The sequence below is a fragment of the Cynocephalus volans genome, chromosome 4, assembly GCF_027409185.1.
Source record: "Cynocephalus volans isolate mCynVol1 chromosome 4, mCynVol1.pri, whole genome shotgun sequence".
Taxonomy (NCBI): Eukaryota; Metazoa; Chordata; class Mammalia; order Dermoptera; family Cynocephalidae; genus Cynocephalus; species Cynocephalus volans.
In genome coordinates, this window is record NC_084463.1 from 142814369 (window position 1) to 142834870 (window position 20502).

General features: G+C 48.4%; 1 protein-coding gene and 1 long non-coding RNA gene across 2 annotated transcripts; one reads left to right on the top strand and one right to left on the bottom strand.

Moving 5' to 3' along the window:
* Positions 1–91: 91 nt before the first annotated feature.
* On the bottom strand, positions 92–1631 carry LOC134375482 (uncharacterized). Its single transcript, XR_010023396.1, has 2 exons — positions 1373–1631; positions 92–541 (listed from the first exon to the last, which is right to left on the bottom strand). It is a non-coding gene; the product is annotated as an uncharacterized LOC134375482 (long non-coding RNA).
* Positions 1324–18527, top strand: ACCS (1-aminocyclopropane-1-carboxylate synthase homolog (inactive)). The gene is made up of 15 exons (XM_063093941.1): positions 1324–1778; positions 2735–3025; positions 6234–6293; positions 7667–7737; positions 9347–9416; positions 9899–9965; positions 12198–12295; positions 12853–12930; positions 13716–13816; positions 14421–14510; positions 15859–15904; positions 16029–16170; positions 17763–17905; positions 18012–18165; positions 18280–18527. The coding sequence occupies exons 2-15, from the start codon at positions 2735–2737 to the stop codon at positions 18363–18365; spliced, it is 1497 nt and encodes a 498-aa protein (XP_062950011.1). The 5' UTR covers positions 1324–1778; the 3' UTR covers positions 18366–18527.
* Positions 18528–20502: the final 1975 nt, after the last annotated feature.

Genomic DNA, 20502 nt, shown 5'->3' on the forward strand with positions numbered 1-20502 from the left:
CTGGAATTCAAAGCTACCCCTGTTACTGAACTCAGGTCCGGCTGCCCACCACCTTAAGAAGAAAAGAAAAAAAGACTCAGAGGTCAAATGGTTGGTGTTAGAAAAGCAGATGTATTCAGCTGAAGGAGATGGTAGGCTATTCCATCTCAGAGATTTGGATTTACTGAGGGGTTTTTAAAGGAGGGATTGAGGGAGTGGAAGTGGGAGGTGAAAAGCAGGAGAGAAAAAGTGAGCTACAAGGTGTCCGTGTCTATGACTCTGGTACAAGATCTCGCCAAGGTCTCGTCTAGTTTCTGTTCTCACTTTCACTATTAGCTCAGGACCCTGCAAGATTTTTATTTGCTCTGGAGTAGAACCGACTCTTCTGCAAAGTCTTTTGCATTCTTTCACTTTGTAGAGCTCCAGTGGACTTGGCTGGTGACCAAGGTCGGCTTCAAGTCATTTGGCCTTGATCATTTCTCAAAACTCTGTTAAGTCTCAAAGAAGGAACTGTTGTTAGCTTTGCAAAGTACTCATTAGCTTCTCAGCCTTGTTTTCCTATCTAGCAAGCAAGAAAAGAAAGTCAGGGGATGGGAAGAAAGAGTGGAGAGAAAGAAAAAACAAACCAAAAACGTCCTTTTAAAAATCCTACCCGCCCCCCATGAGGTTTTAGGTCCCAATATGGCTTCAGTCCTGCTCACTCCAACACGCCTTTGAGAATTACTCATCCTCTGGGTGTCTGCCATGTATGTATGAAATACAGATGTAATAAACTTCGGTTTGTTTTCTCTTGTTAATCTGTATTTTGTGATAGGAATCCGTTCCAACTAAGAACAAATGGGGGGGTTTAAAAAATCCCCTATAAATGAAAGGGGGAGAAACCCCAAGCTCTGGTGAACGACTCTAACAGAGGACCGATGCTTTAAGGACGCTCTCCCCTCAATATGCAAAAGTTTTTCAGAGGACCACAGTCAAGCATGCAGGACCACAGTCAAGCATGCATTTGCCAAAGAACTTCTACGGCTCTAACCCCCTCTGAAAATCGGAGAACTAAGGCGGGAAGGCAGAGGGAGGCGCCCCCACATGCCAGCGGGGCTATCCAGGCCCGAGGTGGCCCGCGCGCTCAGGCCACAGAGAGCGGAGGTGGCGGCGGGGGTGGCCCGTCCCTTCCCCGCGGAGCTTGGCTTTTTCCCCTTGTCCCGCTACTGTTCCCGGTCCCGGCCGCCAGCAGAGGAAGGCGAGGGAGACCCAGCCCCGCGGTGCGACCCCGTGTGCGCCCCCTAAGGCGCAGGCCCCACCAAAGCTTCCAGTCCCGGAAGCCCGGCCCTGGCGCGGGCGGCCTTCGGTCCCCAAGTCCGGGCGCGCTGGGAAGCGGGTCCGCCGCCGTCCTCACCGCGCGAAAGGCGCCGGAAGGCCTTTCCCGGCCAAGGAAGCGGACCCTTAGCGCGCGTCTGCCGAGTGTAGCACCGAGGAGGGGTGACCCTGCCACTCTGCAGAGAGGGAGGCCACGACGGCTCTGTCCTTCCGCCCCCAGGACCTTGGCCCCATCACACTTCCCCGCCTGGAAGCCAGGGGCCGTCTCTCGCGAGGCGTCCTCGGCGCCGCAGAGGCCTCTTTCCGTGTGTAACGCGCGGTCGCCGCCCACTTGCGAGATCCCGAGGCCTGTTCGCGGCGCGGGACGCCTGGAGCCCGCCCTTCTCTGCCGCACAGCGCGGCGCGGGGCCACCGGCCGCCCCCAAGCTCCAGACCGGGCCGCCCACGCCGGCCTCCCCCTCCCCGCGCTGTCGGGAAAGACCGAGGTGGGTGCTTGGGACAGCACAGCCAGTTTGGGGACGACCCCCCCTCCCCCGCCCAAGAACCCCCCAGAAGACTTCGTGGAACAGAATTTAACCGCGGGGAGGGGGCGGGGGCGGGGGAAGGAGAGGGTACTGGGCTTCTAGACCACCCACTGATGACCCATCATTTAATGCAGCTGGACTGGGAAATTCGGTGAGGAATTATATGACAGATTTTACTGAACTTTGGCCACAAGCCAAGATCTGTTATAAGTGCTTTATCTTCACTAACTCATATATTTATATCCTCTCTGCTACTCCATGAAGTGCTTCCTGTTATACCCATTGTGCAGATGAGGAAACTGGCCTAGAGACGTAAAGGAGCTCACATCCTTGGGCAGGATGAGACCGCCCTCTGTTGGCGCCCACTGCCCCTCCGTTGCGAGTGGAGAAGGGCCCTGGAGCTCTGCCTGCGGTGCCTGCACTTGCGGAGACCCCACTCCTCCCTCCTCTTGGTTTCCACCCACCATCTGCTCCAGACCACTGAATAATCTCATCCTACCCTTTACAGCACAAGACCCCCAGGACTCCCAGCCAATGATCTGCTTGGAACATTATAACCTGACTTCTTGAAATTGAGGTCAGCAAGAATGGAAAAAGAACGTTGGTGACCCCTTATTTAGGCTGCAGAATGCAAAACTTCTGAAGTGAAACAAGCTAAAGCAGCAGTATATTAAAGTCATATCAGTGTAGCAAGTACAGTCCCTGGCACAAAAGTGGCTCTTGGATTTTACTTGTTGAGGTGATTGCACTCATGGTTACAACTAGTAAGGGACACAGGAAGTGATGAGTCCATAAACTTAAAGGAAGGGGTTAGATAAGAGAACATGGACTCCCATGACTCCAACTCATTTTTGCTGCTTGGTGCCATGGAAAGCCCTTGAGCAGGCCTGTGCATTGAGTGCTTTGTCTTTCTGCAGATGTTCACCCTTCCTCAGGAAGAATCCAGGGCACCTACCACCTGTCCGGGCTCAGCCTCCACACAGGACCTCAGCAGTAGCTATGGGGATGGTCTGGAAGAAGAATGCTCCAGAAAACCAGACCAGAAGCTGCTGGAGCTCTATGGAGTGGGCAATCCCATCGCCATGTTCTTCTCTGACAGCTCATACCTGTCTTCTAGAGGAAGAATTATTAAATGGTTCTGGGACTCAGCTGAGGAGGGCTACAGGACCTACCACATGGATGAGTATGATGAGGACAAGAACCCCTGTGTGAGTGACGCCCCCCTCCCCACTGGGACCCAAAAGGGGACTGCAGGGTGGAATACCCTCCCTTGACCAATAGGGCAGCACCCAGCTTGTTCTTGTCAGGTTGGAGGTATGGTCCTCCGACCTCCGAGAGGACTTCTGATGTAGTTCAGTGAGGCCCCAGTTTATTGCCTGGATCAGAAAATGGCCCATTTATAATTAAGGGGACCCTGATGTATGAGGAGGTATTCAAGAACCATCTTATATGGATTCTGACCCGCGTCCCATCAAATATTCAGCTTTGGAGCTGGGATAGAATTAGGGTTAGAACTAGCTCCCAACTGTTTCACTTATGGGTTGTTTATTGTTGAGCTAGTTATGTAACCTCAATGAATCTCAGTTTGTCCCTAAAAAGGGGACGATAATACCCGCTCTATAGAAGAGTCAAGATGAAATAAGATCAGGTGTATAAAGTTATTAGCACAGTGCTTGCCACATGGTACACTCAGTAAATGGTAGCCGCTATTCTTATTAATATTATCTGCCTCAGTTGTTATAAGGTATTACAAGCATACCTCAGAGATTTTGTGGGTTTGGTTCCAGACCACTGCAATAAAGTGAATTGCACAAATTTTTTGGTCTCCCAGCACATGTAAAAGTTATGTTTATACTATAGTCTAGTATAGTGGATTAGTGGATAGTGTTGTGTCTAAAAAAAGTACACACCTTAGTTAAAAAATGCTTTATTGCTAAAAAGTGCTAATGAGCATCCGAGTCTTCAGGGATCATAACCTTTTTGCTGGTGGAGGTCTTGCCTCCATGTTGATGGTTGCTGACTGATCAGGATGGTGGTTGCTGAAGGCTGGGGTACCTGTGACAATATCTTAAAATAAGACAACAGTGAAGTTTGCTGTACTGTTTGACAGCGTCTTACCACAGTAGGCAGAACTTCTTTCAAAATTGGAGTCAGTCCTCCCAAACCTTGCCACTGCTTTATCAACTAAGTTTATGTAATATTTTAAATCCTTTGTTGTCATTTCAACAGTGTTCACAGCATCTTCCCCAGGAGTAGATTCCATTTCAAGAAACCACTTCCCGTGCTCATCTATAACAAGCCAGTGCTCATATATTAAAGTGTTATCATGAGATGTAGCAATTCAGTCACATCTTCAGGCTCCACTTCATCTGCAGTTACTTCCTCTACTGAAGTCTTGATCCCCTCAAAGTCATCCATGAGGGTTGGAATCAACTTCTCCCAGACTTCTGTTAATGTTGATATTTTGGCCTTCTCCCGTGAATCACAAATGTTCTTAATGGTGTCTAGAATGATGAATCCTTTCCAGAAGGTTTTCAGTTTACTTTGCTCAGATCCATCAGAGGAATCAATATGACAGCTATAGCCTTATGAAATGTGTTTCTTAAATAATAAGACTTGAAAGTTGAAATGACTTCTGATCTTAGGCTGCAGAATGGGTATTACATTAGCTGGCATGAAAATAACATTAATTTTCTTGTACATCTCTTGGGTGACCAAGTGCATTGTCAATGAGCAGTAATATTTTGAAAGAAATCGTTTTTTCTGAGTAGTAGTTCTCAACAGTGGGCTTAAAATATTCAGTAAACCATGCTGTAAACAGATGTGCTGTAATGAGGCTTCGTTGTTCCATTTAGGCAGGGTAGGTTTAGCATAATTCTTAAGGGCCCTAGGATGTTTGGAATGGTAAATGAGCATTGGCTTCAACTTAAAGTGGCCAGCTGCGTTAGCCCCTAACAAGAAAGTTAGCCTGTCCTTTGAAGCTTTGAAGCCAGGCACTGACTTTTCCTTTCTAGCTCTGAAAGTCCTAGATGTCATCTTCTTCCCATAGAACGCTGTTCCATCTACATTGAAAATCTGTTGTTTAGTGTAGACACCTTCATCAGTTATCTTAGCTAATCTTCTGGATATCTTGCTGCAGCTTCTACCACAGCACTTGATGCTTCGTCTTGCACTTTTGTGTTATGAAGATGGCTTCTTTCTTTAAACCTCATGAACCAACCTCTGTAGCTTCAAACTTTTCTTCTGCAGCTTCCACACCTCTCTCAGCCTTCATGGAACTGAAGAGTTAGGGCTTTGCTCTGTGTTAGGCTTTGGTTTAAGGGAATGTCATGGCTGGTTTGATCTCCTATCCAGACCACTGAAACTTTCTCCATATCAGTTATAAGGCTGTTTCACTTTCTTATCATTCATGTGTTCACTGGAGCAGCATTTTAAGGGAGTGGAAAAGAGAGGAAGTAAGGAAGCTATTGCGATAATGTAGACAGAAATTATGGTGGCTTGGACCAGGGTCTCAGCGGTGGAGGGTGAAGAGTGGTTGGACTGTGCATGCATTTTGAAGGTACAGCTGCCAGGATTTGCGTCTGGATGGGTGGTAGGGGAGGAGCCTACACTTTGCTTCCCAGGGGTGAAGGAGCCCTGCTTGTTATTTGTCATAATCTTAGCTCATTCCAGGTTCTGCTTTTTCATCTTCCCTGCTTCCTTCATTCCCCTGCAGTAACTTAGGGGTCAGTAGGTAGCTGTGTGTGAGGCCTGTGTTGAGTCTCTGGGGACTCTGTAAGGGAGAGCTTGGGCTCTGCCTGCTCCTTTCCCTCTCCTGTGAGAATAAATGCCTTATGGGGTGGGGACCAAAGTGTTGTGCCATGTTGTACGGGTCTCCTGGGGGAGCATTTACACCAACACAGGGGCCAGCTCTTGATCTGCAGCCACATTGTTTCTGTTCCTGCCAGAGCACTGATTTACTGGATCCATTCATTCATCCTGTAAATGTGTGTCAAGTCTCTCTGGCCCCTTGAGAGATACAAGGGTGTCTTTGGAATGCATCTGGCCTTCAGGGAGCTTACTGTCAGTAGGGGAGGTACGGCGTGTGCCTCTGTCCCTGTGACTTGGGGCAGAAACCGACCAGGGCTCTTAAGGGGACAGATAGACAGCTGTGGAACCCAGAGGAAGAAAAGAACCCTTCCAGGTGGGGTTTTGGGGAAGGGTTCCTGAAGGAGACAGCTTTTGGATAGAGCTTTAGAATGGGAGGATGGGATCTGGGGCCGAGTGGAGGGCATGACTGAACAAAGGCAAAGAGGGGTGTTGGGAGGGCGGAGTTGCAGAGAGCTCCCACTTTGTTTGCTGCTTCAGTGGGCTCCTTGACCCTTTCAGTGGCACCCCCTGCCATGCTAACCCTGCCTCTGTACCTCTTGTCTCCAGGGTATCATTAACTTAGGCACCAGTGAAAACAAACTCTGCTTTGACCTGCTGTCCAGGCGGGTAAGTCCTGTGGCACCTCTGGGTGGCACTGCTAGCTCCAAGGGGCTTTCTTCCTAGAATGCTCCCCCACCCCCCCAAGGAGCCTGCTGCTTGCCACAGCTTTCAAAATTCCTGAAAATTTTGTAATCAGATTTCTTGAACTGATGTGAGCCATCTCTAGCAAACCACTGGGGATACCTGATAAATGTGTCTCCCAAGGCTATAGTGTCAGAGTTGGGGTTCGTAGAGGCAGCAAGTCTTAACCCAAAGGAACATATTTCCAAAGATGGAAAATCCAAGTCCCAAGGGATGGGGGTTGTAGGGAATAGGTTTTAAAGACCAATTTTATCTAAAGGCAACTCTTCCTTCTCAGGCAGCTCAGCACTGAAATAAGTAAAAGGTGAGCCACATATGTAATTTAAAATTTTCTATTAAAAAAGTAAAAAAAAAAAAAAAACCTGGCAAAATTAATTTTAACAATATATTTTATTTAGTATATTCAAAATATGAGAGATCTTCAAAAAGCTGATGGAAATATTCATATTATCTTTCAATTCTATTTTTCCACGAACTTCTTGAAGTACCCCCGTATGACCATTTCAACATGTAATCAATATAAAAAATTATTGATGATATATTTTATATATTTTTTACATACCAAGTCTTCAAAATCCACTGTGTCTTCAATTCAGACTAGCCACATTTCACGTGTTCAGTAGCCACATGTGGTTAGTGGCTACCATATTGGGCAGCGCAGCTCTTAGAGATGAAGGGAGGGAGGGAAAACACTGGACCACATTAAACAGAAGTGGCTGATTCTCTCTTCCTTCTGGCCTCACTGCTCAAGGCCTCTGCATTAGCCTGTTTTTGACACTGTACCTAACCATGATGCCCTAGAAGCTACTAATGCAGCACCTGGTCATGGTGGGGATGGTCTAGAAACTGTCACATATTCCAAAGTGTGAGGTTGAGCTGAGCCTGCAGGAAGACAGTGGCCTGTGTCCCTCCAGAAGATGAAGTCAAGACTGAGGTGATAGCACCCAATTCTGGGCCCTCTTTTGGTACCCCATGGAGAAGCTAGTAACATGGTCTCCCATCACTCTGCAAATCTACCCTTCTAGTTTTTTTAGGTGGCAGTGTTGTTTAAAGAGCACCAGACTGGGAGTCCAAAAATCTGGGGTTTTGTCTCAGCCCTGCCACTTGCTAGCTCTGTGACCTTGGCTGAGTCACCTCCCTTTTATGAGCCTCAGTTTCCTCATCTGCAGAATGGGCATGAGGATGCTGTACCTGTGCTGCCCCTTTCACAGTTCTCTGATGAGCAGAACAAGCCCTTGGCTGTGGGATGTGGGTGGCAAGGCTGGCCCTCAGCCCTGCTCTTCCCTCTCTATCCCCAGCTGAGTCAGAGCGACATGCTGCAGGTAGAGCCGTCCCTGCTACAGTACCCTGACTGGAGGGGACATCTGTTGTAAGTAGTTGCCATAGGCCAGTGGCTCTCAAAATGGGGTGATTTTGCTCCCCTGGGGATGTATGGCGGTGTCTGGGGACATGTTTGGTTGTCATAACTGGGAGGCGAGTGCTTCTGGCATTTAGTGATGAGGCAAGGGATGCTGCTAAATCTCCTCCAATGCACAGGATAGCCCCCACCACGAAGAATTAGCCTGCCCAAATGTCAGTAGTGGCAGATTGAGAAAGCCTGCCACAGGGTGAAGTCCTCATCCCGGAAACCTGGTGATCGTGGAGTCGCCTGGAGCATCTGCCAGGAACTGCTGCTTCCTGCCAGTCCCACCCAGCCCAGGACTTGTTTCCCTCCCTAGCTTGGTTCCTGTGAACCTGGGTCTGGGGCATGGGAGGGCCTTTGGCGAGGAATCTTTGTCCCTGCTTTCTCAGAAGCTTTAGAGAAGCCAGAATCAGTGTTGGGGGAGCTGGCTGGGGCCTTTTCCTAATAGTAAGATGGGAGGTGGCAAATGATATTGATACTAGTTTGTATTTATCGAGCACTTATTAAGGGCCAGACACTGTCTTAAGGGCTTAGTGGCCGAGCAGGACTTGATCCCGAGACTGATTCCAAAACAGGTGTTCTCCTAGTATAGTAGTTAGGATGATGGGCTCTGGGGTCAGACTGCTGGGCTCGAGTGTGGACTCTGCCACTTACCAGCAAGTGACTGAAATCCTTCAAACCTCAGTGTCTTTGTCTGTAAAATGGGAATAATAATAGTAGTAGTCACATCATAGGATTGTTATGGGGATCAAATGAGTAAAATTTTCCAAATAACCTTTTGTATTAGTCCATTTATGTTGCTTATAACAAAATACCTGCAATGGGGTGATTTATAAAGAAAACAAAATGTATTACTTACAATTTCTGAGGTTGGAAGTCCAAAGTCCATCTGGTGGTGGCAACAGTGACTCAGGGGTCTCACATTGCAAGATGGTGGAAGCAGAGAGAGCAGATAGAGAGAGAGACAGGCTCTCCTCTTCTTTTAAAGCCCTCAGAACCACACCCCTGATGACCATTTGTAATCCATTCGCCATGGCATGGTCCTACAATCCAATCACCTCTTCAAGCCTCCACCTTTCAATTACCGTAATAGGATTTCCCACCTTCTTAACAGTCATGGTGGGGGCTAAATTTCTAATACATAAAACTTGGGGAATACAATTCAAGCTTCAATGAGTTTTGGGGGGACATAATTCAATCCACTACACATTTGTATAAGGTAAATGCTCAAGAAATATTAGCAATGATAACAATGTTATAATAGTATTGTTATAATAGCAATGCTTATTATTAGCTAGATCGGTATAGAGAATGTTACTTTTGATATCCCAGAAGCCTCCTTATTAGGTGCGATTGAGTGTCCTAGAACTACTCAGAATGCAAGTTTCAACCCATGTGGGTAGCGGTGGGGGAAGGTGGGCACCAAGGAGTGGAGATAGATCCTGATCACACTGCCCTTGTGGGAAACTAGGGCAGAGTAGTGGCAGATGCCCGAAGATTCACCAGAGGAGCTATGGGATGGACTGTGGGTTGAGGACCCTGGCAAGTGCTGCCTGTCTGTCTGTCTTATCTCCAGCCTCCGGGAGGAAGTGGCTAGGTTCCTGTCTTTCTACTGCAAGAGCCCAGCACCCCTCAAACCCGAAAATGTGAGTAGCCCCTTCCTCTGCTCTTTCCTGCTTTTCTGCCTCCCGTCCCTAGCTTTTGGCTGGCTGAGGGTAAGGTTGGGGTTGGGATCTGCCTTTCACTTTGTTTTGATTTGTTTCAATGTGGAATTAGGAATACCTCCTCCCTTTCCCCTAATTCAATGTATTTCGAGTTAGGGTATAATTTCTGCCTCACATTGTTCCGTGTCCCCTCTCTGCCTCCACGCCTTCTGGCAAGACCCTCTGAGTGACCAGCTCCCTTGTCTTTGCTCAATTGATCTGCAGCAGGGTCCACATGGATGAGAGCCTGGCTGTCAGTCTGGAGGGGCCTTTGGGAACCTCCTGTGGCTTTGTTGTGACAGAGTCCTGGAGGGCACCAAGGCGGAGCCTGGCTTTCCCTCTGTGCTGTCCTGGGACAGAAGCTGCAGGTCCTTGCTCCTTCCTGGAATGGACTTATCTTTGCCCTGTGGATGTGTCATCCTCAGGTGGTCATTCTGAACGGCTGTGCCTCTCTCTTCTCTGCTCTGGCCACGGTGCTGTGTGAGGTGGGGGGTAAGTAAACTTTATGGCCCACCCTGCACCAGGGGCTGTATTGTGCCTGCAGTGTCCCCAGCTGCCTGGCCTAAAGGGCTGTACCAGTATGCTTTCAGCCATAACAGAATATACTAGACTACAGGGAGTTAAGTAAGTGGCTTGACAAGACACCAAGGGGGTGGCAATTCCGGGGGAGTTAGTGTGATGTCAGTGTTCTGGGCTTTCTCCCTGCAGTTAACTGGGCTTTTCCTTCATGCTCACAGTTGGTTGTCACATCCTCATGTGACCGTGTGTCTTAAGACAGGTGGAAAGGGAGGAGGTCATGCCTTGCCTATCTGTTTTGTATCAGGAGAATGGAATGGGTTTACTTTTTCCCAGAAGAGTCCCAGCTGAGTCCCCCTTAGATCTTACTGACCAGAATCGACTCATTAAACTCCTTCCCAAACAGTCCCTGGTAAAGGGGACTAAAAGAATCAGGGTTGGCTTAAACCAAACTTGGCTCATCCCCTAGGATGATGTCCTTCCTTGGACATATTGCTGGTCATGTCTGAAAAATCTGGTGCTCTCTTAGCAAGGAGAGATTGGAATGGCTATTAGGCAGCCAGCAGTGCCTGCTGCAAGAGCCTAGTCATATTAAGGATTGGTCTTAGGCAGGGCTTACTGGTTGCAAGGAACAGAGGCCCACCCATGATAGCTTAACTAGTAAGGACAGTGATATTTATTGACCATGTGCTACATTCCAGGCACTGGCCTAAGACTTTACACATAGTATGTCATTTAATCTTTACAACACTCCAATGAGGTAGTTTCTTTGGTTATCCCCATTTTATATATGAGGAGATGAAGGCACAGGAGGTTAAGTAACTTGTCAAAGTCATACAAAGAGCTGGCTGGTTATCTCAGTTGGTTAGCACATAGCCTTGTAACACCAAGGTTAGGGGTTTGGATCCCCATGCTGGTCAGCAGCAAAAAAAAAAAAAAAAAAAGTCACACAAAGAGAGGTAGTAACCAGAATTTAAGCCATAAAAGGAAGATTCTCTGTAAGCATATAACAGTCAATTTCCTATTCATTCTAACAATAAAGAACAGGGATGGTCTAAGCTTCAGTTTCCTGTCTATAAAGTCAGTGTAACAATAGTGCCTACTTCTGAGAGTGATTGTGAGGAGCAAATGAGACAAAATGCAAATAAATGTTCAGCGCAGTTCTGACCGGAGGAGAGGGTCTGGGGAGATCCGATTTGAGGGGTCTTTACCCACCCTGTCCTCTAGCAGTTTCTTGACTCTACCACAGGAAAGAATTCAAGAGCAGAGTCACAGTAGAAAGTGAGAACAGGATTAATGTAGCAAAGTAAGGAACACAGACTTCACAGAGAGAGTGCAGCCTTGCTCCAGAGACTGAGCAGGGCCTCCACCAAGTTTAATACAAAAGTAAGAAACACACACTTAGTGTTTAGTACAAAATGTAGGCTGGCTCAAGAGAGTGAGCAGCTGCCCATTAGAAGTAAGTTTAACAGAAAAGTAAAGCACACACACCTCGCCAGCAAAGTGTGGGTTGGCCCCAGGAGAAGTAGGCAACAACCCTGCTTTCTGCCAGGATTCAACTTTTATAGTTTTGCTATCTAATACATATTCATACTATCTATTGAATATTCAGCTAAGGGGGTGATTCCCAGTTATGTAACTTAGTCTTGCATATGTTCAGTTGGTCTTTTTTAGAACTCATTGGTCAGATTCCACAACATGCACCAAATATATTCAAATGTATTCAGTGCTCTCTAGTGCCTCCAGTGGAAGGTCATTCAAGGGATAACTCCTTTTTATTGAGCATGTGTGGCTAAGCTTACCTAAATCTGTCCCCTGTAGTCTCAGTCTCCATGTGCTGGTGCCAGAAAAGGGTGCCACAGGGCACCATAGTTTGTGACTCACAGGCCGGGCTTGAGTTCTAGGGGAGTGGTTTGAGACCCAGGGGAGTGGCCTGAAACCCAACCCCAGGGAGACTGAGCACCTCCTATCTCAGTTCCCAGTACATAGTAAGTGCTTAGTAAATGTTAGCTGTTCATTATTAGGAAAGGGACTGATCTCATCTCAGTGGATCTAAGCTTCAGAAAGAGTTTGGGAGTTGAGATTGGGAGCGTACCCCAGATGTTCCCCAAGGATGAGGAGGGCTTGGAAAGGCAGTGGAGCCAGTGGACAGGGGGTCTGGGTGTTCTGACCAGAGGGTGACAGGCCCTGGCCAACTCCTGCCCCCAGAGGCTTTCCTGATCCCTACCCCTTACTACGGGGCCATCACACAGCACGTCTATCTCTATGGCAACGTCCGCCTGGCCTATGTCTATCTGGACAGTAAGGTAAGAGTTCCCGGCATCCTGGGTGGGATCTGGGCCTTCCTGTAGGCCAGGAGTTTCCTGAGATTGAATTTGAGGGTAGACATGGGAGGGAGTCCATGCTGAGGGCTCTGGGGTTGTGGTGAATAGGGAACAGAGCCTTCTTTTTTTTTTTTTTTTTTCTCCCCTCCCGCCCCCGGGAACAGAGCCTTCTGTTGCCCTGTTGCTGCCTGTGCCTGGCTTCCCCAGAGCCTCCCAGCTCCAGGCTCTGAGACCCCTGGGGTCAATGTAGAAGCCAAGGGACAGCCCCAGAAATAGTGGGGTGGGAACAGGGCAGAGCAGACCTCACCATGGAAGTCCTTGGACCCCAATCAGAGGACCAAAAACCTGAGTGATGAGGGTCATCCCTAATGTGAGGGGTGGGGGTGGATGGCATTAAGAGAGAGTGACACCGCCCGTTTTTCCGGATACTGTTCTGAGAAGCCTGGAAATGACGGGAGGAGAGGCCTGAGAGTTCAGGTTTGGGGTTGGGGGAGGCAGTCACTGAATTTGGCTGGTGGCTTTGGTGGGTCTTTTTCCAGGTCACTGGGCCAGATTCACGCCCCTTCCAGCTCACGGTGGAGAAGCTGGAGATGGCCCTACAAGGAGCTCGTTCTGAGGTCTGGGGATCAAATGAAACTCAAAGCTAGGAGTGGGTGGGGCTGAAGAGGGGATGGACCCCTCTCCTGGAGCTGATCTCTTCCCAAGCCCAGGGTTGGCAGTTCTGTGATGGGGATGGGCAGGTAGTGTTGATAGTATGGAACAATTGTGGGAGTCAGGCAGGTCCCTGCCCATGGAGGATCTTCCCATTCGAAAAAGACTCTCAAACTTCGGTGTACAGAGAATCAACTGGGGAGCTTCATTAAAAATGAGACCCCCTCTCTCCACTCCACTGATTTTATTCAATGGGACGAGTGTAGAGCATAGGAGTCTGTAGTTTAACATGTCTCCCTGGTCATTTGAGGGCATGGTCTTGCTCACTTTGAGGGGATCTGAGGCCTCCAGAAGAAAGGTAGGGACCAATACTGCAGCGGTTCTTTTCTAGTCCACTTTTCAGAAATCTATTTAATTTTTTTTACCTTCGCCATTAAAGCTGTACTTGCTCACTGCAGGAATTTTGAAAGTGCAAAAGCCCCACCTATAATTCTGCCAATGAAGGTAACCTCTACTGGCATTTGTGTGTATTTCCCTTTGGGCTCTGTTCTCTGACCTTGATTTCTTCTCATAGTTGCACAATGCTGCACATGTAATTCTGTGTCCCACTTGTTTGATCCATGTTGGGTCATGAACGTGTCCCCGTCACATTTCCCTGGGAGCCTCCCAGTGATCAGCCCCATCTAGTGGGACTGTGTGGCTCTGGTCTTGGGGAAGAGCTGAGGGTCTCCTGCCCCACGGATGGTTTTAGGGTGTGAAGGTCAAAGGCCTCATCCTCATCAACCCCCAGAACCCACTGGGTGACATCTACTCCCCAGGAGAGCTGCAGGAGTACCTGGAATTTGCCAAAAGGTGAGGCACCCCACAGTCACCCCTACAAAGCGTCTGGGCAGATCAGGTTCTGACACAGGCTTTGGTGCAGGTCTTTATACCCTCCTAACCCCACTGGGGGCTTCTACTTGCTTAGGCCCCTTGCTGATAGTGTGGCAAGGAAGTCAGGGTTTGTGAATGTCATTTCTCTTTCTCTTTCATTTTATAATGATGGCTATCACTTATTGCACACTCTAGGGGCCAGGCACCATGCTAAGCACTTTTATCTCATGCAATCCTCGCAACAACCCTGTTGGGTATAGATCTGATATCCTCAGCTTACTGAGCCCAAGAGTGGTCAAGTGAGGGGGGGCCTCAACATGAATTGGGGTCTCTCTGACTTGAGCTCTTGTACTTAACTGTGCCCCCCCATGTAGGTACTTGAGGGTGTGCCTATCCCCTGCAGTGCTTAAAAACCCTACTGTCATCTGCTTTGTATGTGTGGCCTCCTATTTGAAAAAAAAGTTTGGTAAGCCTGAGCTAGACGCTGGTCCCTCTGGATTTCTGATGTGCTGCCACCCCACCCTGGGGGACACCTTTGCCCTACAAATCCAGCTCTCTCTTCCCCACGACCTGTCCCCACCAGGCACAAGCTGCATGTGATTATGGATGAGGTCTACATGCTGTCTGTGTTTGAGGAGTCTGTTGGGTACTGCAGTGTCCTAAGCCTGGAAAGGTGAGGTTCCCCCGACACAGCTAACTCCGCCAGCCACCAACTCTCCCACCAGAGAGATGCCCTGATCTCTTTCTGTCTCAGCCCACAGGGCGTGGCCTGCCCCACAATTCCTCTTCCTTCCAGCCGATCCCACTGGTCCTCAGGTCCCCTAATGAGAAGGTGGGAAGGTCGGGCTAGGTCTGTGGTTTCAAAATGTTCTGTGGAATTTCTCTGTGGAGAGCTCCAAGGAGGGGACTTAGGATTCCTTGAAGGAGGGCAGAGTGGGTGGGAAACTGGCCTCCTCTGCTGTTTCCGTTATCCTTAGAGTAGCTCCGGTTTTATTTCATTCATTCATTCACTCACTCATTCAGCAAATACTTCTGGATCCCCTTGCTTGTGCTAAGTACTTCTGGCTATTTAAATATTGGGCTTTTAAAAATTAGATTTAGCTTCAGCAAAGAAGTGTGGCCAAATCACCTTTGGAAACACCTTGGATCAGACCATCTGTAAAGTCTATAAATCTGACCTGCAGGGATTCTAACAGTTCCTGATGTTTGTTCAGAACTTTCAACCCTGCTAAGTTCTTCCCGTGGGTTCTCTCACCTGGTCCTCACAAACCTCTGCACAGTAGAGCGTGGAATGTTACTTCCCTTTATTTTATGGATTAGGAAAATGAGATGCAGATAAAATAGTGACTTGTCTATGATCCTCAGCTGGTCATGAAAAAAATATTTATCAAGCATCTACTCTGGGCCAGGCCCTATGCTAGGTGCTGGGGATAAAACATTAAGCAGGAAAGACATAGGTGCTTCCCATGTGGAACTTTTATTTCTAGCCAGAAAAAAAAAATTTAGCTAAATACACAGCTAGTCATTTGATTATGGCTGTGATAAGTGCTAAAACAGCAAAGTCTGGGGAGCTAGGCAAGGATCCGCTTAGGGTACCCAATTGGCCTGGTCCATAGGGGGGTGATCAGGGAAGGTCTCTTTGAGGAAGTGACACTTGAGCTAAGCTCTAGGTCTGAGATTGACCCATTTTCCCTGTAAATGGCCAGACGGTAAATATTTTAGGCTTTACAGGCCAAATGGCCTCTCACTCAACTGTGCCATAGACACTATGTAAATGAATGTGACTATGTTCTGATAAAACTTTATTTACAAAAAGAAGCAGCAGGCTAGATTTGGCCTGTGGGCTGTTGTTTGCCAACACCTGTTCTAAAGGATGTGTGGGAATTGGTGGTTCAAAGAGATGAACCCAGGGCTTCATCTAGAACCAGATTCATTCATCCATCTCCGCATTTGTTCAACCAAACATGCATGAGCTCCCATGGTTCTGTGTAGCCTCTGTTCCCACACTGTGCTCTCTGCAGGCTGCCTGACCCCCAGAGGACCCACGTGATGTGGGCGACCAGCAAGGTGAGTTCTTGAGTTCTTGGCTGGCCTGGGGGTGTCAGGGAGGTGAAGTGGGAAGGCAGCGTGGGGGTGGAACCAGCTTCCTCAGTGGACGGCTGGCCACTGTGTAGTGTGCTTCCTTCTGCAGGATTTTGGGATGTCTGGGCTCCGCTTTGGCACACTGTACACAGAAAACAAGGATGTGGCCACTGCTGTGGCTTCCCTCTGCCGCTATCATGGCCTCAGTGGCTTGGTCCAGTACCAGATGGCACAGCTGCTCCGGGACCGTGGTGACTGCCTGCACCTGGTGACCTGAAGATGGGGGGAGGGTTGTAGTCAGGACCAGCCAGGGAACATGGGTATGTCTCCCATGAGAAGAATCTAGGGCGGGGTTTGAGAATGCTGGCTCTGGGTCCAGATTGGGTCTGTACTGTGCTTGGTCACTTCCTGGCTGCATGGCACAATACTTCACCTCTCTGAGCCTCAGTTTTCTCATCTGTAAAACTGGGATCATAGTGGTACCTGTATTGTAGGGTTGTGTGATTTGTAATCAAATTAGCATAGTATCCAGCATATACACATATGCTCATTAGCTGTGAGCACTTAAAAAAGTGAGCAGAAGCTATTTAGAAAAAATTGTTAGAAGTATCTCTCTCTGCATATCTGTTCTGTTCCTAGGTTCAGATGGTGAGTTTAGATAGCAAAGATCACCCGTAATTGACACCATTTATTGAGCCCTGCAAATGCTCTGGTAGTTTCATCTCATGTGTCCCTCTCCAGAATCCTATGAATTCCTATATTTTCCCCATAATTTTACAGGTGAGGAAAATGAGGACCGGATACTACCCACCTACTGTGATAGCTAACATTTTAAAAAATAGTGACAATCTCAAGTGTAGACAAGGATGTTGGTGGCTGGAACTCTCACACATTGCTGGTGGGAGTGTGAGATGTTTTGGTCACTTTGGAAAACAATTTGGCAGTTTCTTATAAAGTTAAATGCACACTTACTAAAATGACCCAGCAATCACATGCCTACATACTGATCCTGATGGTCACACAAAAACCTGTACATGAATGTTTATAACTGCTTTATTCATCATGACTCATAACTGGAAACAACCCAATCCACAGGTGAATGGATACACACACGGTGGCACATCCACACAGTGGGATGCCACTCTGCAGTAGCATCCATGACCACATGGGTCAGTCTCAAAGGCATTAGGCTGAGTTAAAGAAACTAGTCTCAAAAGATTCCATATCAAATGATTCCTCTTCTGTGACATTCTGGAAAAGGCAAAACTGTAGTGATGGATAACAGACGAGAAGTTGTGGGGAAGGGGCTGATGGATGGTAAACAGCTGGAGGGTGTTCTTTGAGGTGATGGAACTGTTCAGAATCCTGGCTATGGTGGTGGTTACACAAATATTTATGTGTTAAAATTCAAAGAACTCCACACCAGAAAGAAGAAAGAAAAAGGTCAATAAAAAACGAGGGTCAGAGAGGTGAAACTGCCCAAGGCCCTACCCTCGTCATTGGCCCTGCTGAGATCTGCCCATTGGTCTGTGTGACTCTTAAGCATCACTTTATAACTGGGTGAACCTTTGGTTCAGTTCTTCATTTTGAGGGCTTTGCACTCTGGGATCCCGAACAGAGTATGGGACCTGGGGCTGTCAGGGCTGAGTATCTGGATTTAAGGTGCTTTATGCCGAACACTGAATCCCCATTCCCTCCTGATCCCCCTCACCCCCCGTCAACCAGCCAGAGGGGCGACTCACACAGTCTTGGCAGCTGGTGGCCTTTTTCTTTTCAGCAGACTAGCAGGACAGAGTGGAGGGTTATGGAGATTTATCTTTTGGCTTCTCTTTTACCCAAACAGACTGGATCAACCAGGTGTACCTGCCAGAAAACCATGCTCGGCTCAGGGCTGCCCATACCTATGTCTCGGAAGAGCTCAGGGCCCTGGGCATCCCCTTCCTGAAGCGTGGGGCAGGCTTCTTCATCTGGGTTGACTTGAGAAAGGTGATGTAGGTGGGGGTGTGGGGAGGGAAGGAGTTTTGAGCCTGCCTCCAGCAGGTGAAGGGCAGGGAGGGTCTCATCTATATCCTGAACCCATTTATCCTCCCAGTACCTGCCCAAGAGCACCTTTGAGGAGGAAATGCTGCTTTGGCGCCGCTTCTTGGACAACAAGGTGCTGCTGTCCTTTGGCAAGGCCTTTGAGTGTAAAGAGCCTGGCTGGTTCCGCTTCGTCTTCTCAGACAAGGCCCACCGGCTTTGCCTGGGTGAGCAGCCTCCTTCCCTGCCCCGCCCCTGGCCCCATCCTGCATTCTTCCCTCCCCCGGATGGCCCCCCCATCGGCCAGCAGTGCTGACCACACCCTCACTTCCCCTTCCCAGGGATGCAGAGGGTCCGGCAGGTGCTTGAGGGCAAATCCCAAGTGGCAGAAGACCCCCCCTCCCTGTCAGACCCAGGAGCCAGGTGACCACCACCGGTGAGCTGGTCATTGCCGGAGCTCCAGAGGACTGATTGTGGATGAGCCATTGTCAGGAAGATCTCCAACTTGGCTTTGCCCCTGAAGAATAGCTGTTTCTTGCCTTTCTCTGTGGCAACGAGAAACTCCTTAAGTTGTGGTTCAACCTGGGCCACCTCTCTCCTCTATTAAACAAAACTGGGAGAAGTGAGATGCCTCCGTTGTCTGTAATTTACAGAATGGGGGAGTTGTGGCTGCTCCTGCCCACAGCTCTCAGCCCCCCTGAGGATGTGAAGAGAAAATAAACCACCTGTACCTCTTTTTGGTAGCCACTTCATACCTCTCTCTTTGTTGCCAGGGAAACAAGTCACAGAAACAGCCCATGTAAGAGAGCATTTGCCAAAGACTAAGAAAAGTGGTAACGTCCAAACCACAAGCAGAATGGAATAACTTGTTTGTACAGATTGTTCTCCCCACACTTAGGGCAGGTGGGCTCACAGCACGCCAGGAACCTGGGACAGGCCTCTGCTTGGGGCGAGGTGAACAGGACCTCCTGGCGGGAGGCAGGAGGGGCTTCTCTATGGGAATTGAAGTGGTCCCTCAATCTCCAGGATGCTCCTTCTCCTGCCTGGGAAGGAGCTGCCTTCACTGATGTCCCCAAAGCAGAGTGACCTAGTGATGGTTGTAGGGGGATGATTTGTTGCTGGAACTCTTGAACAGAGGCTGCTGTGGAACCGAGCTGAGCAAGGCTGTCTTTGCTACTCTAAGTATGCAGACAAAGGGCCACCCACCCCATCTCTAGGGTGCTTTAGTGCAGAGCTGTGTGCTGGGGACCCTGCTCAGGTGCCAACACTATTACTTAGAAAAGCTGGCTCTTTCCTTTTTCCTCTTTTAAGAGAATGTCAGCGAAATCAGCATCTCCATTCTGTAAACCATGCCATTCAGCTTAGGATATTTTTATCTTTCTATCTGCTATTCATTCACTCATTCTTCCTCTCTGCTTTTTATTGAATACTTTCTATATGCCAGACACTATGCATGGTAATTTACATGCATTGTTTCTGATCCAGCAACCTTGGGGAGCTGACATTATTATCATCCATTTTACACGTGAGGAATCCGAGTCTTAAAAAGATTGAATAATATTCCTAATGTCATGTAGCTAAAAAGCATCAGAACCAGGTTGGTTTGTTTCAAAATCCTGTGCCCTTTCCATGCTACCAAACTAATTCCCAGCAGAGTCCTTTGATTCTTTCCAGTCTTGAGAACCAGCCTTCGTGTTCTCATTGTCATCACCTTGAGTTATTTTTTGCTGCCACTGGCTGAGTAGCACACCTTTCTACTCCCACTTCCAAGAAATACTTGGAAGTACCAGGATTTGTTTTGCTGAAATGACTTTAGTTTTTATGGAAGGTCCGAATAAGAAATGGCTATGCTGACAGCCCTCTGCAACCTCTCCCAAAACTTCTGTTGTGGCTCTGCCACTGTTGTTCAGGGTCTGCCATGTGGTAAATCCTTTTTAGACGATTCAGAAGAATGATTTCTGATTCTTCTTTAGGGGGAATCTAGGCTGGCTCCCTAGCACAGGCTGCTTGGACCAGGAATCTGGGCCTGAACTGAGCTCATCTCTATTTGAGTAGGCAGAAGGGAGGCCTGCAATCCAGCTGGCTCATGCCCTGCTGAAGAGTCTGTTCATATGTATCCTATGGAGTATGGATCAGATCTTAAGTCCTCTCTGCTCATCTTTTTGCTGTGCCTGCTACTGCAGTCAGCCAGCTGTGTGTGCGTGTAACCTGACTATCTCAGCTGCACCGTCTTTCTCTTCCTTCCCTTCCTGGGCTTCTCTCTAACCCCGTGGGACTCTTGGGGCACATGCAAACCAGAAACTATGAGGGAGTTAACACTTCTGGGCCAGTCCTTGAGCAATGGGGGACAGGAGCCAGTGGACAGATATTCCTTTCCTCCATGGATGTGGACAATTCTGTGATACATTGTTCCTCAAAGAGTCAGTGGGACTGAGCCCCAGCTGCCCACAGCAGTAGCCAGCTCTATGATGCACCGTCAGGTTGGTTTTCTCCTTTCTCCTGGTTAACTCGTTCCAGTCCCTAAGATCACTTCTCATTCCTTTCCCTAAGATTGCTTTCCAGGA